The sequence below is a fragment of the Pectinophora gossypiella genome, chromosome 7 (assembly GCF_024362695.1).
Source record: "Pectinophora gossypiella chromosome 7, ilPecGoss1.1, whole genome shotgun sequence".
Classification (NCBI taxonomy): Eukaryota; Metazoa; Arthropoda; class Insecta; order Lepidoptera; family Gelechiidae; genus Pectinophora; species Pectinophora gossypiella.
The window spans coordinates 9287719-9307528 of NC_065410.1; the positions used below are offsets into that span (position 1 = coordinate 9287719).

Genomic DNA, 19810 nt, shown 5'->3' on the forward strand with positions numbered 1-19810 from the left:
ATAATTTCCAATCGCTTTTTATACTAAACGTTGCTCTATGGTTTTCAGTGATACACTAATCAACTGTCGAAATTAAATAACACGTCTAATTTACAAATTTGTTAAAATGTTTGTTCTCATGCAATGCAATAACTGCTAATGTTTGCGCTATGGCACACATTTCACTTTTAACCCTCCCACAATGTGGAGATAAAACGGCCCGGTACGCAGAACACTGCATGTATTGACACGAGTAAAAAAAATCGAGCTCGGTTTCCGATACAAAAACCACGGCGCTTCCTCGCGAGTTTACTTCTCAGAACTAATGAAAGGTCCGTAAATATACACGACAGGAACCGCGCGTCACCACTAGTGACGGCTGCTGATTGATTGGGTGACATTGGGAATATGCCTAATCTTCTTCTTATCGTGTGGGTTGTGAGGTGGAATACCAACCTCATCAACCCTCATCAACGACTACTTACTTACATTCCGTATGTAGTAACCGAGACCTACGGCTATTGCCTTCCGAAGCACGGATCATCTTACTTTCGGACAATCAACCAAATTAGGGATCACAAAGTGAGTTTTGTGATTATGTCCCCACCAGGATTCGAACCCGGGGCCTCCGGATCATGAGCCCAACCACCACTGGACCACGGAGGCCGTTATTATACCTAATTACAACCGACATTTGCTTCACTAATTCACTGGCGCCTACATTCAAGGCTGCAAATCATTCCTAATGACGAATGCTCTTTCCTTGCATGCATAGACATTGCAAAACAAACACTAGAAGCAATAGCCGATATGCAGTTCTGACAACAGATATTGACGGTGCTAATAAACTAACTGTCGGTTTAACTCCTAAACGGTAGCTTGTGGAAATAAACGAGCCGGCCGTAACTCTATTCTGGGACAATTTGTCATATCGAACTGCCAGGGGCGGCGCACGCGCATCGACAGTAGACCCTTTTACCAGGCCCGTATTTACACTCAGAAATGTTTGGAAGAATAAATGATTCGGAATATAAGTACCGTACATTTCGCTTTTAAAGTGTCAATGCATTTGTGCGACATAAGACTGCAGTCATTCAATATCAAAAGCGGGCATTCGAGAGTGCAACTAAATTATTTAGAATCTTCAAGTTACAGTGTGTGTGTGGTGCCTAAAATGTTAATGTTCACCCCCGTTTGTTGCGTTGTTACCACCAAGAGCGTAAAATGTGTAGGCTTGCGTGTGATTATTTTCTAATAGCATCCGGTTTATTGTCCGTAACTAAATGTTACTTCGACTTAACGTCTTTGAAGCGGACATCCCTTCAACGCCTATTACAAGATTATCTTTAAACGCGTCCCTATAAAAATAGAAACGCCCTAGTTAACGACTGTACCCACAATTAGTAGCTTTGTTACGTTTAGGTGTCGCTTGTTTTATACGCCGAAGAAATTTGTGCCACAAAAAGAGCGATTAGATTATATTTTTGATTTATATAGTCGTCATTTACAGCTTAGAGTGCTAACGAGCGATATAATGATAGCCATCGCACCCGCATGAAGTAAAGCAAAACGATATGAAATGTCGGAAACTATGCAGTAATCGTTCACTGCGGGCTACCAACCCACATCGCCGCGGTTGCCAGCTGCTTATCCTACTTTTTCCAACTAATTTACTACTTTTCACTACTAAAAACCTCACCAACCATGATTTAACGCTACAAACTTGCGACAAAATTGCACCGAGAATATGACCTCATTTCGAAATGTGTGGAATGCCTGTCATTTTGAACAAAATACAGTTGCTTACGAATTTAAACAAAAATGACCTATTACTCGTCACTTTTAAAAATGTTGTAAAAAATAATACAAATATTTTTATAGGCTAACTTAGCCAATTTCAATCGCAATTTGCGGGAAGACTACCATTTTTACCAAAGTAAAATCGCAACAGCGACACCGCCATCCGTCTCCGTCAATTATTATTATCGCGGTAGAAAGACACTTTCGTGCGTAAATTAATGCTTTCACGCATAAAATGGGAAGTACAATAGCGTTTGAGGAGATAGCTGGGTTTATTACTCAACTGATGGTGACTTGAGCTCACTGAGTCAACAGACTAAAGATAGACGTCGCAACATTTGGCGCTAGTGGTCATCATCAACCGAGCGAGTATTAAGTCTGACATTGCACAGCTTTAGGTGACTTTAGCGGGGTTTTATTAGCTACTCATGTGTCTAACCTTATTAATTTTAATGAGTCCCGTGTTCTTAGTAAGTTGCACCAGAAAACTATGACGGGTAGCGCGGCAGATAATAATAAAGTGAACGTAAGAAGGGTTGCTTAGGGCATAGTATGAAATAATATAAGTAACCACAATTTTTAAACTTATTACTATTGAATTGAGATCATTTTATATTAAAAAAATGTTACTAAATGTGCTTGCAGTGAAGCGTAGTGTAGTACTTACACCAGTCATGGTACGTTGCATTGCATTGTAACGTACATTTAGCGCTATTGTCGGACGTGGCCCTTACTAACGAGGATACCACTCGTCAACTCTATTGCCGCTAACTTCATTAACCCATGTTTACATTTACCTACTTGTACATACGTCGTATACCTACTTACCTATATAGATATACTTGGCAATTTTATAAGCAATATGTATTACCATATGTATTACGTTATCAATACTAATTACCTTAGTAATACTTTAATTTTTTTTGGAAAAGGAAAACTAAATGCACTACGGAAATAAAATTTAACAGAAAAGCAATAATGCTATTTGACATTTGCATTGCGCACTTACTTCTATGTGCGCAAATATCAAATTGCAATATTGCTTTTATAGATGGATTGCTTCGATGTGGCTTTTTTAACCCCCGAGATTGAATTAGACAAACAAACACTATGTATTTTTTTTTATAACTGAAGTTACATAACAAATCCAGTCCAGATTATGTAAATTCAATAAGAGACGTGTAAACTTGTTCAAATAATATTACACAACTCAACCCAACTTAAGCGTTATTCTTTTTTGCCTATTCAATTATACAGTACCGACCGAACATTGAACTCGTTTTATCTTCTGTCAATCGCAATCGATTAACGAGGTCGACTTAATAGAGTTTAATATCGATTATCCTACTAACTCATTTTAGACGTACCTACAAAAACGCGCGCGTTTTCATTTTTAATACTTAATTAAAAACGAGTTTATACTCTATGGTTTTTGAGAGCACACAGTGTGAAGAAACATGATGTAACGAAGAAGCTATAACACATGTTAATTCTAAAAGCAAAATTAGTGTAACTGTAGGCCGAAAATTCATTAATTCCATGGCAAGGTGATATTTATGTTCATTAGCATTTAATTAAGTACTCGTAGTAATTAAAACTTACGCATGTCTCGCTTCCGCATTTCAAAGACAGACATTATAAAAAATATTAGGTACGATATTATAAACTTTCGTGTAATTGTAGAGCTAAATAAATAAGATTATTGTATGCGTCAAGTATTTTAATACGAAACGAATACAAATATTTTTATGTACTTACCCATATCATATCTGCTTGTCTTCATATATTTTTCTTGGTACAACAACATATATTTGAAAGGAATTTAATATTAAGTACAGAAGGAAGAGCCCTGTTTTCAATCCACGCAAAAACACGGGTTATCTTTAGGTTATTCGCATCGCGTAATGCCTAATGTGTTTTCAGCACTTGAAAACTAGCCAGGAATGATAAGCTGGCATCTGGCCTCTCGTGCCCGCATGATATATTGATCCCTTTAATGTTTACATTTGGTGCCAAATATGAGCTAAATGCTTCCTGAGTACCTTCTATACGAATAATGTCTAGGCATAAATGTGCTTCGTTTTATTATTTAATTACTCTACTACCTCTCTATCTGTGTCCCTGTGTATCTCTTTATGTATTTTCTGCTGGTAGAAAAGTATCGAAAATAATTTAAAATACTAAATATTTGGCAAAACGAACAAAAAACAATATTTTATTTTTGGAAGTGAATACAACTTTACAAAGCACTGGCAAAAACTGTGTAAAAAAATATTATTAAGTATATGCCATTTAAAATTAAAATAAAAACCGAATATTTTTTCTGGCGCTAAAAGGCGTTTTTAAAATTATTTTATGCAATTATGGCCAATAATTTTCGAATGAGTTCGAAATCAATTTAACATCGATTTCAAAATAAAAATAATATTAATTCAATTTATAAAATGTGGGTTTATTTCAGAATAATCGGCTGTAAGGTTGTAGTCGTTGTCCTGTGTAAAATAAAGGAATTTCCTGCTAATTGAACAAGATTCTAACTTAGTTAATAAAAAAGTCTTCATACATAAGGTACAAGTTTTACACCGACATTAAAACAGTATTGGATGGAAGCTTTGTAAACATTTGAGAGATTTTACAACCTTGATATTCTAAGTTTACAGCGGATATGGCAATATTAACTCGGGATATTTTCGTTCACGGTCAAAAACAACAGTAATGGTTTCCTCCATTTTCCGAAAATATCCAAACATTTTGACCTTTGCGTCGATATTTTTGAGGTAAGTATGAAAAGGTTAATAATCTTATAGAGATTTACTCACACTTTAAGGATACTTTTATGAAGAAGCCGGAAATATAATTTACCTGAAACAATAAAAATAAGTAAATTAGCGGAATTAAATAAAAATAAAATAAAGGCCGCCGTTAATGTTGTTCATATGTGCAATAAAGTGTTTTTGTACAATTTTTTTCGTTAAATAAAAAAGGAAGTTTAATTAAAAACTTGTGGGAATAAGTTGTGTTTTTCAGTTATATTAGGTAAGTCCTTGAAATTCAAAATGAAAACAAATAAAACATGTCCGATAATATTTACAGTTACGTTTACGACCATAACATTTTGGATGCCAAAATGTATAATTAAAGCCAAAGTGTGTAATTACAGCATAACATAGCATCACGCCTGTATCCTCGAAGGGGTAGGCAGAGGCGAAAAGTAGTCACACTCCTCACCAACTACGTTTAAGTCCCATGTAATAGTTGTGTAATAGACAATTATGAATATTTTTTTCAATACTGCCAATAACCGGGCATAAGTCCTGGAGATTACGTGATGTACATTTTCTGTAACCCAAACATGAATTCAAAAGTCGAATTTAGTGGTAAAATAAATGCTTAGGTAATTATATTCTATCAGTATTAGCCTCGCGAGTTCCAGCTTTTAATAAATTTAAAAAAAGGATCTACGGTCGTAGATTATTTTTATACCAGAGAAAGCTAAAATCAACTGTTATGGCCCAAGATATCTGTTAGAAGGTTTCACGTATAGCGGTATTTTTATTTGCGTTGTCAATGAATTTTAACAAGACAAAGAAACAATGGCATATGAAGATTTATTGAGCATACAGTTTACGACTTTCCACACAATTGGTTGGCAACTTAACCAATGCCAAAGGCCTGGCAGTTGATCCGCTTTACCCAACAGACGCGCCTAGCCTATTGAAATTTACTGCGTATTGCAAACCGACTTTACTAAACCCTACATCCCTTTAACATACATATTGATAGCCTGTGGTTCTACCCACCTCGATAGAGATACCCACTTGATCTAATAGTAAAAAATACACGACCTACATAAATAGGTAGTAGTTAAATGTTCTAGAACGTCATAACTAAATTGTACCTATTTACTAAAAGCCAACGCCGAAACCAACAATCGAATGAAAGAATACCACAGTCTATAAATAATGTATTGTTGTCAGTTGTCACTAAATCGTAATGATGATGTAATATTCGCAAATACTAAACTTATGCAACAGCCACTTCTGTACAAAATCATAATCTATAAAAATAAAAAACGATGGTACAAATTAACGATATTATTGAAAAACTTCACGATTTCTCGACAGAAGCAAAAAATAAACTTTCGGGCTATTTGTTCAAGGAGTCGTGACTTTAATCTTTTTTAAATATCTCCATGACTACCGCTGTGGTTTTTCCGGTTGAGCGTCCCGTAACTTCTACTTTATGTAAATTCACTCAAACCTGATCGGTGTAAAACCTTAAATGCCAAACACTGCCGCATTGATTGACACAGACACTACAAGCCGTAAAAGGTACGAAAACAAAGATACAAAAGGAAGTATTTGAAGATAAAAAGGAACATAAGACGAGCGTCCAAAAAATGCATTAATTGGTGATGGGCTAAAAGGAGAGAGCTTTGCCTGGAATGGACGTAAATGTATAGCAGGTTCAAAGCGACGCGTCGGCGTTAATGGGAGAATCGGAATCTGTGGGCCGGGCCAACTCTTTTCGTCATTAATTGTAGCAGACTTTAAATTCTTATTCACTTTACATTTTAAATTACTTGTAACAAATTAACAGGTCAAACATATCGTATGGTAATTGGCATCAATTCAATCAACATAATATATTAATTTCAATGTTAAACACATTCAGAAATAAATTGCCGTAGCAATTTGATATCAATTAAGTACATTATTTTAAACAAACTATTTCAACAGTTACAACAGTTTGTTAGTTTTAACTTAAAAAGTAACTTGCTAATAATAGAGCAATTTCGAGTTTCAGATTGACTATAACCAATAATAGTAGGCGAAGAAATGTGATTCTGGGAAGAGTACAGTGGAGTAAGGAAGCGATAAATAACCCATGGGAGTGTCTTCAACGAATATTGGTGGGGTTCCCGGAGAAGAACTATGGACTAACCTACAGCGGAGGAAACGTGATGACAGTACGACGACGACCAATTTAGACGAGTGATTATAATCGACTTTCGTCTACCTAATTTCATTTTGAACAAATTCATAATAATCTGATAATATCAGCGCCGTTGATCATGATATTGCCTGCAGGGAAAAGGTTCTAATTTTTACTGTATGCTATCAAAGATTTCACATTACACCATATTCTGAAATAGACGATTGGGTGTATGGTGATTATTTTTTGTGACATACAATTTACCGCTCAAATAAATGCCAGTAGTCGTTCGTAACTATCAAAACATTACGTGAAATCCGCAATTGATTTACGACTTTTGATTGCAAAACAAAAGTGGTTACATAGAACAGTCTAACAACTTATGTGACCACAGTGTGCAAGCACAGATGTACCAATTAATTACGACAGCACAACAAAACACATTAAGGATTCAGTTTCCCAATTCCGAGAACAGTACACCCACAGAACATACTTTCTTCCATTGAAAGAGCCACCCACAGTATTATCGACACCAATAATAAGTGCGTACCGGTTTCAAAATGTATCACGGAAACCTGGGTCCTCTACTTGATTGTGTAATGTGGACTGAAAGTGTAAGTTTGTTTTACGTGTGGTCTGGGACTTATACAGTGGGTTATGCTGATTTTCATCCGACATATTGCCATGGTATTTAAAGGCTATGGGCTCTAGTTTAGTCGCTTTAAAACGCATCTTCAAAAAATATACCTACATTTATCTATAAACTACTGTAGTACTTAATATCTACCCCAGAAAATATGTATATATGTGTATGCGTTTGTTGTGCATATACCGGTTTTAAATGTAGGTAACACGGAACCCTGACTACTTTTTTACGTAACTCACACTAAAGTATCAGAAATTGTACAACTTATTTAGTATTCCTAATTTAAAGACTTATGTAAGCGTACGTATGCCTATATGAATTTTTAATTGATTCTCATACTTAACCTTAATATGGAAAATAAATTAATGAATACAATAGAAAGCGCCCCAGAAACGGATTTATGAGTCATGCAAAAGTGAAATATATAATATTGCAATGATAATTAAGCCTTATGAAAACAATGTAATCACTCACACTTCGTTGCTTAAATATGAATTCAAATCTTTTAACTATAGAAAGTTTACATATAGGTAGTTACCATCTGTTCGTAGACTATACACTTTCACGACTATTTTCATAACAATTATTTTTAATATTTAAATTTTATTTCTTTAGAGACTTGCTCTAAAGCAATAAGACCTCCAAATCATTTTAATTATGTAGATAAAAAATTTAATATATTATTTTTGCAAGAAAATATTTCATAAAGTTTCACAATAATGCAAAAAGATATCTTTAACAGTTTTTTTTTTAATAATCCAAACGTCATTTTAGCGATCGAGATACTCAAAGAGAATGTTCATTGCAATTTAAATTAATATTTTGTTCACAGTAAACATAGCAATGACCTGTAAAATTAATAAAATATTGCGGTAGCGAGTGTAAAAGTTACTGTATTTACGACAAGATTATTACCTCTAGTCTGCAATGATTATTTAATATGACCATTAATAAGCTCCATTACAGGCTCTCTTAGGCTGTATTAAGCTCTATTGCTTTCTTTTCAATATTTGTTAAGTTAATTTGGGTAAATACATGAGAAAGCAGGCTTTTTGTGTACCAAAAAGAAATATGTACCATGGAATACGAGATAATAATTATTCCGTTTTAGATTCAACCTGTAATAAGGTATTACAGCCTAACTCTAAGGTTTCGCTTCCTAAATACAAGTAATAAAACTTCACTATTGATACAATCGATACCAAGAAAACAAAATGTTTAATGAGAGTAGATCAGTGAACCGGTCAAACAATGAATGGAGGTGATGCCACCCAAGTGGATCGTTTATAAATGGCGAAGCGCATCCGTTGTAAGTCTGCATGGTGTGTGTATACTGCACGAACTCTGTACACCATTCCAGTACCGTCTTTACCATCAGTATACACAGAGTCCTGTTATACACAGTTTTTATCATAACTGTTTACTAAACATCAAAACTCACTCGATGTAGAGGGAAAATCAAACCAACGCACCACAGAGAAAAGAAAAGAGAGTCGCTCAAAGTCGGGGTGGCGCTGTCAACGCCATAATTTATATTTTTTAAATTCAAATAAATATTACCCGACAAAAATATTAAGAGAGTAAATGAGGGATTTTTAGTGAGTTTGCGACAGTGATAAACCAGTGACAATATATATAGTTTGACAGAAAACGTGCCATTTTTCCAGGGGCCATAGACTTGTACACCACAGGCCCCGGTATGACTTGAGGCGGCCCTGGGTGTATGGACTATAAGCCAGTACGCCACTTAGTTGCATACCCGCCAATACATGGCATGGTAGACCAAACAAATCGCCTGTAATGGATTTCGATCACTCTTATGAAAATAATTACAATTCTCATGTCCGTCTTCGATTTCCTAAAGATGTTTGAAGTACAGATTACTCAGTATTATAACGAGATGAATAAGCAAAATAACTCATTTGAAATTGTTGTTGAAGTTCAATAAAATAATGTACTTTATTTACACTTAACATACATACATAAACTCACGCCCGTAATCCCTAATGGGGTGGGCAGAGCCACAAGTAATCAGAGACTGGATATGATGAATGATTTACACTTAAAAACATACATAAACAGCCTATATACGTCCCACTGCTGGGCACAGGCCTCCCCTCAATCAACCGGAGGGGGTATGGAGCATACTCCACCATGGTGCTCCACTGCGGGTTCGGTTAGTTTACAAACCAAACTAAACAAAACAAACTAAACAAAAAACTAAAACTAAAAAAAAAAAACATAAACTTAAAAAAAGAAGTAAATATCCTTTCAAATTATAATTTATACTTTTTTAATTTACTGTAATAAACGTATCTTTTAGTACAAAATTTAAATGCTTCTTCTTGTCTTTAGATACGGAAGACGTAAACCTTTTTTTAATAAGTAACTAAATATTGTTTTTACAAATATATTTACCTTTATTTTTCTTGTAGGTATTGAGAGTCCTCCATTGCTTGAAATCTTCGATATCGGAGCTAATGTTCAGTTCGCTGGCGAATATCTTGTGTTGAATCAGATTCTTGCGACTGTTCACAGAGTCCGATTGGAAGAACGACACGAACTTATGCAACGGACTCATCATTATAACCTCTACTATACTCAAAACGCGGTAAAGTCTAAAACTTAATGTTCAAAAATGTCCATCACTGTCATTAGAAGATATAAAACAGTAAATACTGCTAACACTGGGAAATAAAACTTGCAATAAATGTAAATGTGAAAGTCGCTATTTTACGGCTACTTTTCAAGTAAGTATTCACTTCCGTATCGTCACTGTAAACACGATTATTTATCTAAATTCACTTAAAATAATATGAACTTGTAAATATATTAATATAACCACTGTTACCTAAATCTAGAATTAGAACGACATAATACTTAAAGTTCGGTACGCGAATTAGTTTTTATAAGTAGTTTAAAATACGTTAAGTACACAGTAAAGCAATAATTCTTATTACATATTGATAGATTAATTACTCCTATTTAGAACACAAAAGTATTTTTTATAAGCGAATTATTTTTATACGAGCGCCAATAGTTCAGGTGCGCGGGACACGGAAGCGCAAGCGCTGCGACTATTTTTCGTAGTGGTCGCGATCGCGTGCACGCGCGACTGTCGCCGACATGACCGGCGAGCCTCGCTTTCCTCACCCCGACTTTCTTGAATATGCCGTTCACCCTCCACGGTGATTGTGATTATATCTACGCTCTTTTTTAAGAAAGATGACAAATATTATTTAATTTTTTTGCAACAGCTTTCTTTTGATAAATGTACATTTAATTGCTCATAATTCGAATATTATATAACTATCATTCATAATGTTGGCAATTGATTATGTTTTTACAGACTTTAAATAGTTGAATATGTTTTTGTAAAAGTAAGTTTTAAAACTATGAAGTTCGATGATTTAATTAGGAGAAGTATGTTTGGGATTTTGGAATGGTTTGTAAACTGTTTTATCCGCAATCAACTATCTTGATTGTTGATAAAACAATTCATTATTAATAATTCCCAACGAGAGACTAACAATTAATAATAATGAAATAATAATGTCTGTAAAATAATCAAATATGGCAGCAATCAGAATTGATTAAATCATAAAACTAATAGCTCTATCACACATTTCCTTTTGTATGTACATAATTGAAAAACTTCAGAGAAAGCATGTATTTAAGTATCAAGAGGTTTTATGATGCCTGTGCTATAAAATAATCAGTGCTTGTTAGATGAAATACTGCATCAAAATCTTACTTTAACGGCCTCCGTCCAGTTCGAATCCCGGTATGGAAATATCACAAAAATTACTTTGTGATCCCTAGTTTGGTTAGGACATTATAGACTGATCACCAGATTGTCCGAAAGTAAGACGATCCGTGCTTCGGAAAGTTAAGCCGTTGGTCACGGTTACTACTTACTGATGTCATTACATGATTCATGTCAGGGACCTTTGGCGGCTCAATAGTAACCCTGACGCCAGGGTTGATGAGGTTGGTAATCCACCATGATTCTGATATCAAGTCGAACTTTCCGTCGCAAAAATATGGAACTGACAATAATTTAAAAAACCCTATTTTCACAAATTTTCCAAAAGGCAGTTCCACTTAGTTTCAACTGGTCTGAATCATTACTTTCAGTGTACGTTACAGTGTCACTAACATCCATACGTATTTGTATGGCTGTACGTATTTGTACAGGGTATAAGTGACATCGTAACGAATACTGAAGGGGATGATTCAATTCATAATTCTGAGTTAATATCAGGTGGAATTTTCCATTGCGAACACAAAAAGAAAATCACGAATTTTGCGACGTTTCCACATGATATTAACACAGAATAATAAACTGAATAATTCCCCTCAGTATTCGTTATGATGTCACTAACACCCTGTATACTGGTATTCTAACACGATTTTTGTAAACCTATTGTAATGTAATAATACCTATACGTATATAATAAAAAATATACATATTTTAAATTTAATATAGGTAACTAAAAAAACTATAAAGGAAAAAGTGTCATTACAACCTTAATTAGGTAGAGCTACTTTCATATAAAAGAGTTCAACGAGCGCTTTCATTTTCTTAAGTAGTCGCCTGCTAAACCTGAATTCTACCTGCATCCATAAAACGTAAACTCTAAAGGTAATTATCATTAAGACGCGAAAGACATCTTATCTTCTATTAAAGAACATACTATATTTAATACGCTATTTCTTGAATATATCAAGCGATATCCCATTTTCACAGGGCCCACTTATTTACCCTAAATATGTGGGCAATAATTCTAACAACACATAACATAAGCTCACGAATACATCCCAATTGGGGTAGTCAGAGGTACATCCATCGCAAGATGAACTAAGTACCCACACCTCACCGAGCTTTCTCATAGGTCAACGTTATTTAAGGGGCAATGTATACGTTTTTACAATAAGATTCCCATTGACATTCAGAATTTGCCTTTCAACTGTTTTATTTGCCTTTCAACTGTTTTAAGACAGTAGTTAAACAAAAATTTTACAAAAAAGGTTACTTATTATAAAGTTAGTGATTATTTAGAAGATATGATGCAACTGTCTGAGAACTGATATTAGGCAGCTAAATTACTCAATTGTATACCAATATTTTATGTTTATTTTTATTTTTTTAAAGAACGTCTAGGGCCCTGTGCCGAGGTTTTTCTTGCAGCTTCTTTTCCCCGGCTATACAGGTTGTGAGAAGCTGCAGTAGTTTTAGGCGGATGAGACGTTCGTTATGTAAAAATTGACGATTCAAAGTGTAACTATGTTACCTACTGAATAAAGATATTTTTGAATTTGAATTTGAATTTTGAAATAGGTGGTGAGCAGTATCGTCGTCTATAATAGTCGAGCCAACTACTTGAACCGAACCGAATAAACGCTCTAAATTGGCAGGAAAACCAACCCTATTGAAGATTAGGTCATATTCTCCAAAAACACATTGTTCAGTTTTATTTCAGCTTTAAGAACGTGAAATCAAATTATTTATAGTATACATGAATTTGAAAACAAAATCGGACTCAACCCTGTTTATTTTGTCTAAAAAATGGTGAGTTCATCGCGCACCAATTTCTGACAGCGTAGAATTACGCAGTCTATTTAACGCATAATGCGCGTCCTATCAATGCGAAACGGAGCGTACGCACGTTGCACCGTATTCAGTTACATACAACCCATAGATGTATTATCCAAATACCAATTTAAATAGCATTTTACATATTTTTATGTTACATTATCTATAATAATAAATAAGCATTTTATTATAATAAGTATATGAAAAGAAATATAATACGTGTCGTATCGTATTTAAAAGTGTACATTGCTCAGCTAGTAGGTTCTAAGAAGAATTAATGATAAGGACATCTAGGTACTTACAACAATGGACAGGACCTTAAAGTTTGTTTTAAATAGGTAAGTAGTTAAATATTTATTTAGTAGTCATGAAATTATAGGTAATTAATTAAAATTACCTTTGCAAATCTAAAAATAATTTTTAACATCTATAAGAAATAATCATCATTTTAGGTTTTTTACAGAAGCGACTGCCTGTCTGACCTTCCAACCAAACCGAAAACCAGCCCAATACAGAAAAAAAAACTTAAATCTAAACCTAATCTATGAATCGCATCTATGAGAAATAATAAGTACAAAATATGCCACCAGCCTTTCCGGTAATGAAGATTAATGCACCGACCACATGTGGTCTAATGTATGGCAACACTGGCTGCCCTTTTACTTGCCTTGTTTTGCGTAAACGATATCTAATCATGTGGTGTGAAAGACATAGTTTGTATTCAATTTTACCGTGAGATATCTTGCGTAAATAGAAAACATTTATTATTTAATACTTATCTTTTTTAGATGGCAGATTCCTTCAGTTAATTGATGCGAATTATCGATTACTGATTCAATATCAAACTGCTGACTATCTTATCTGTTATGATCACGCAACGAATATATTATATCTGTATGTTGTTATTATTCTGATAGCTGAATAAATGCACAATGAAATATAACATGCTTGATAACAGTTTACTTACTAATAATTTTACTTATTCAATGGTGTTTTTTTCGAATGCCTAATAGTGGAAAGACAGATTTAGTTTATTTTATTTCGTTATCTTGTAATTTGCCTGTATATTTAAAAATACATATTTTATATAATGGCAATTATTTGTATTTTATTTTATATATTGCACATCAATTTAATGGTCGATATCTTACTCAAATGAACAAAATTAACGAACAAGTTATGCAAAAGCTAAAAATTATTAATAAATGAACTATATTTGCATAAAAAAGAAAGTCTTATGACGTCATTTATTCGCTTCTCTTCACACATCGTACTGTTTTACGATGTGAATTAAATGCAATCAAATGTAATGTTATAATTTCGCATGAATTTTAATTTGTAAGTACCGTAAGTAACAGTGTGACTCAAGAGAACCTCTACGTAAGACAATGAATTTGATTTTGAAACTACTGACAGTTTTATGGTGAGATTCACAGCAAACAATTATGCTGCAATGCTAACCGTGTAAGTGAGAATGTATTATTTACATACTCTCGTAAGTATACACGAATTGAGAAAACTTTAGATAAAATCACTGGCGTACGTAATATTACTTTTCAAACAAATTAACTCAATTTCAAATCCTCACTCTATTATTAAATGAACATTTTAATGAGCGTACTTACATGTATTTTCATATATTATTATAGCATCCTTTTCTAAAGTAAACAATAATTTAGCTACTCATAATACCAGCGCCATCTGCCGCTGACGCTCTGAACTACGAGCCAACTTCATTAATGATCTAAATATGTTCTCTTTATACAAACTACATACACTACCACCATCTCGTGGAATGGATTTGAAAGTTTTTATGTTACCCGATAGATGTCGCTACTTTACTGTATACAGAAAAGAGAAATATACTGCATAGATCAATGCAGTTACCTAGTACCTACTCTACATTTATAATTACGAAATTTATGTAGTGTTATTTCATGAAACGTACCTTTATTGGTTGGTAGGGTGGTAGGCCTCTGTGCTGGTACCCGGTTAGGAGGTGGTTTCCGCGGGGAAGGGGGTGGTGCGAGAGACGCAGTGCGCGCACGCACGGACACCGGCGAAGATGACAATTTCTGCACGACGCCATTCTTCTTGGCTGGAAAAAAAAGAAAATTCTTTATGAGTATCTAAATCTACTTCTAATCATAAAAAAGTATTCAATGGGTACTAAAACTGAAATAATAATTACTGTCCAGCACTACTCATATTACGAAAAGGCAGATAAAAATTCGGATATGAAATTATGTCAACATAACGCGCTGTGATAACATACGCGTAATTTAATATGCTCACAAAACACACACACGCGCATCACATATGTAAATACCTTATAGGTACTTAATGAAAATAGGTTCATTAACCTTATAGAAGTTTTTGCTTGATAAACTCTACATAATGTACCTACCTATGTATAGTATAAGCAAACATGTAAGATAAAGACCAGTGCATATACCTACTTAAATAGCAAAATCCCATTACTAGAGATATGAACTTTGTAAACCAAAACCATAGAATGAACAATAATACCATGTACAAAACGTTGGCCATCTATGCAATATTAGAATAACGACAAGAAAAAAAGTTTTTTTACTCTGGCTGCCGGTTTGATTGTATCTGTATAAGACAAGCATATAAATATATAACCCCCAATTATTACGTATCTGAGAAGACAGACAGCTTCTCTGGTCGTCATTATGTTATGGGTTATTCTATTCTAAGCTATTATGCTGGCGCTGTGAATGGCAGAGTCGCGTTTAATCGAACCAGTTCGTCTGACACACTTTGCAAAGGACAACCTTCGAGCTGCTATTGTCTATACCTAATACAGTACGCTTGCATAACGTGTTACAAAACCCATACCCACTTGAGACGATGCTTAACTTTTTTGCCAATCGCCTGTACACATTAGAACTTTAAAAGTTAGTGATTATTTAGAAGATATGAATGCATGGGATTAACTGTCTGAGAACTGATATTAGGCAGCTAAATTACTCAATTGTATACCAATATTTTATGTTTATTTTTATTTTTTTAAGATCTTTATCTTATCTTATCTTAACGTCTAGGGCTCTGTGCCGAGGTTTTTCGTGCAGCTTCTTTTCCCCGGCTATATAGGTTGTGAGAAGCTGCAGTAGTTTTAGGCGCATGAGACGTTCGTTATGTAAAAATTGACGATTCAAAGTGTAACTATGTTACCTACTGAATAAAGATATATTTGAATTTGAATTTGAACTGTCTGAGAGTGTAAGTATACGCTTAAGAAATTCATAATCGTTGCCAAATTATAAAAATAAGAATATTCTGGGATCTGATATCTCTTGATACTTATATCAGACGATAGTCTGGCTAACAGCAAGTTGGCAATAAAAAGAAATGACTTTGAAATATCTTTGCATGGTCTAAGAGAACAAATAGATCTTTCAACAAATAGTTTTCTCCACCCCAATCTCATCAGTCATCCCGTGATCATGGCACTTGCAACAGTGTCGAAATATCGGGAGTTTCATATTCTTACTTTAATCGCGGTGAGAGCCCGTTATAATGTGTTTTAATTAAAATAGATCTTAATTCATTTTTATTTGCAAGTGAAAAGCTTTTTATTGCATGTTTAGAAGTTTATGGGAATATGTTTTATGAAATATTCATAGCCTATTGTCATCTTCGTGTGCGACTCTATAATAAGCTTCGTAGCACGATTGGATATGGGATATTTCGTCATGTTTCCGAGAAAAGCCTTCGACAGACGTGTCACCAGGTATATAATCAAAAATTGCAGGAATTACGCGCTCCAATGATTCTGTCGTCATAAGTAGTAGCACAGTGCCCGTTCGCAGCGATTATTTTATCACTTCCTTCCTTGTCTGCAGTTTACTTAGTAGTTAAATCTATTACACCATTGTGGTCAGAACTCAACTTGTTTTCTTGTGATTTTTTACTTTATAAATAGCAACTGATATGTATCTAAGCCACGATTATAAATATGTTAATTTAAAATAACATACAGTCTAGTCATATAGTCTAGGTATTTGACGTTGATTGTATACGTTAGTTTTATGGATAGAATAAATATACCTCTAGACAATTTAAATTATCATCCGCTTAATGTATAAACCTAGCCTAGGTAATGTCTAAACTCTAAAATATAGAGCAAGCAATTAAGTGAGACAAGTAGGTAATTCATTTGATAAGTAATTAGCATTTTATTTACATTTTCAAAGCGAAATGTATAAACGGAAATAAAATCCTTAGCTAGATGATCTATAATGTAAACATTGGCAGTAATTTTACTGGTTTCACATAATCGTAACTATTGCCTACAGCAACTGCAAAGGACTGCTTAAACTGTCCCATAAGAGTATGTGGTTCTGAGCCAAGTAACCGCGCAGTTCGAATAAATTCTTACTGCATTCAAACTTCAGAGTACCTACCCACTGCCGTCTACCAAATGGTATGCAACCTAAAACCACCAGAGCGTGTCACACAAACAAGGACTATCTCATGCCATAACGATTCCCATGAGAATCTTTATTTTCCCATACTACACAGTTTGAGGGCTCTACAGACGCACAATGGTCGATAGAGAAGATTGCATATTGTGTCGAGATTCAACGTGTTTCGCTTCCATATGCCATTTTATCTCGCATTGAAACGAGTTCGATAACTTCGATGGCTCCGTTCATCATTGCCATGAGAACTGATGGAGACAATTTCGCTTTCTGATAAGTATTAATAAAGGTTGAAAAAAGTCAATATTAGTAATTCAACGAAAAACAGTGCTTGCTAACAGTGTAATCATTTCCGACTTTCGTTGAGTCAACATTACGTTATAAATTATGTTACTTATAAGCCAATTTCTTTTATAGTAGGTAACCAAGTCTGACGCGGAGTATATCTGATGAAGTATCGCAGTTTTTACCCTAACAATCTATAACAATCTTAAGGGTGAGTGATCTCAAGGGTGGCTTGTTGTGATGACGTCAGCAATGACTCACCCTGAACGGTGGGGGGTGTGGCAGGCGGCGGGGGGCGCGCGGGGGTGCTCGCCGGAGGGGCGCTCTCCCGCTTCTTGCCATTCCCTGAAACACAAGTAAACTCCAGTTAGCTACCTTCAACTTTGTAATGTCAGTTCTAGGTGAGTGAGAGCTATAGAAGGCCTAGCTCCTGTATGTACACTAGCTAACATAATAACTCACGCAGATCGAGACGTCTCCCAAGTACGCATCGTCCTTGACGCAAAGTGTTCATATAATTCGGACGGGTTATACTACTTCCTTAGGTACTTACGTTAGCGAGTGTACGAGTAGGAACATTTACAACTTGGCTTGTCCCTCAGGTATTATTACTTAAGTTGTACCAGTCTAGTCTCCAAGGTCATTTAATTAGGTACAGAGGTAAGAGGAGAAGTAAAACATATTATTTTAAGGTCAAATTAAACGCATTTACAACCCAGAGTTTGTTAAAACATCAGTATTGAAACGTAAATGAAATGCCCAGCGAAAAATAACTGTTTATTCAGCTCATTAAACATGTAAATTAATGTAATCGCGTTAGTAGCAAGTCGCTGATTTGTGACGAATATATACATTCGCCTGACAGCCGTGAAAACTGCGGTTTCTAATTAGGATCACGACAGAGATTGAGTTTTTACTGAGATTATCTCGGCACCTGTCTAAGCTGACGCGACCGTGGGAAGCACGTTCCACAGATAAGCAAAAACAAAGTAAAAACGTAACAGGCATTTAAAAACGACGTACCTATCACAGTCGCTATCACAGTAATTTCTAAATTGCACCATCCATGGCATACCTATTTGAAACTCGTAATTATGTGTTTAGCTACTGGTAAACCTAAAGTCAAAGAGACGTCAGAAGATAAACCTGTAGATAGTTTTGTTATCCGCCCTTAAGATAAATATGACAAACAGTTTTATGACGAGTTTATAACAAATTCATCATGATTTGCATTCTTTTATCGCCTATAAAAGTCAAGTCGTCTGTTTAAATAATTTGTGTTATAACTTTACTATCTAACATTAAACTTCTGGCCACATCCTGCGAACCTACTGGTAACTGAAACCGCAGATTTACATAAATTTAGAAATTGACGGACGGAAAAGTTGGTGTGTATTATGATAAATATCTACGTAACAACAATTAATGACGTACGAATTAATGAACACGATAAATAGCATAAATAAATGAAGTACCTACCTAATAATTGTTACATTTGGTTGTGTTTTCAATATAATACTAGTTACGAATTACAGACTGTATTTTTTCACAAAAAGGGTCAGAGAGACATAAAAGATAATGGAAAACGTTGATTTTATATTATTTACTTACACATTATAAATTGAAAAAGTCTATGACTGTAATCATTTTGTTACAGTTTCAAAAGCAATATGATTGCAGCACATTTACATAAACATAATTGTTTCGCGTTCTTGTGTAGGTTTAACAGTACCCGTCTAACGGAAACCTATTGATACGGACACATTTATACAAATGCATATTTATTACGTATCAGGTTTTCTACGAAGCCTACTTTTTAACGTTTCTAAGAACTCTTTCTAGCGTGGGCAGTAGGTATAGTTCTTACTTATAATAACCATTCTTCATAACCTACGGATGTAGCTATTTGATAAGAGAGTTTTATTTTTACTCTATAAACCAATTTCGTTGAAAACAGCTGTATTTTAAATTATATTACCAACTTACTTACATATTATACTCAATACTCATACAATAAATCCGTGTAATTATTGGAATATCTATACAATTAAATACCCATACCTAATAATAAAATAAATCATCTAGGTAGATACCTAGCGCTATCCCATTTATTCACGGGGT

The 19810-nt window shown here is 34.5% G+C and overlaps 1 protein-coding gene across 1 annotated transcript in view; it reads right to left on the bottom strand.

Annotated features, from left to right (window-relative positions):
- Positions 1-19810, bottom strand: part of LOC126367986 (uncharacterized) — an 85993-nt gene that overhangs the window by 24023 nt on the left and 42160 nt on the right. Inside the window, exons 4-5 of the mRNA XM_050011805.1 lie at positions 17951-18034; positions 14905-15054 (exon numbers count right to left, since the gene is read on the bottom strand). Coding sequence (XP_049867762.1) covers positions 14905-15054; positions 17951-18034 — 234 coding nt within the window. The remainder of the gene's footprint in view (positions 1-14904; positions 15055-17950; positions 18035-19810) is intronic.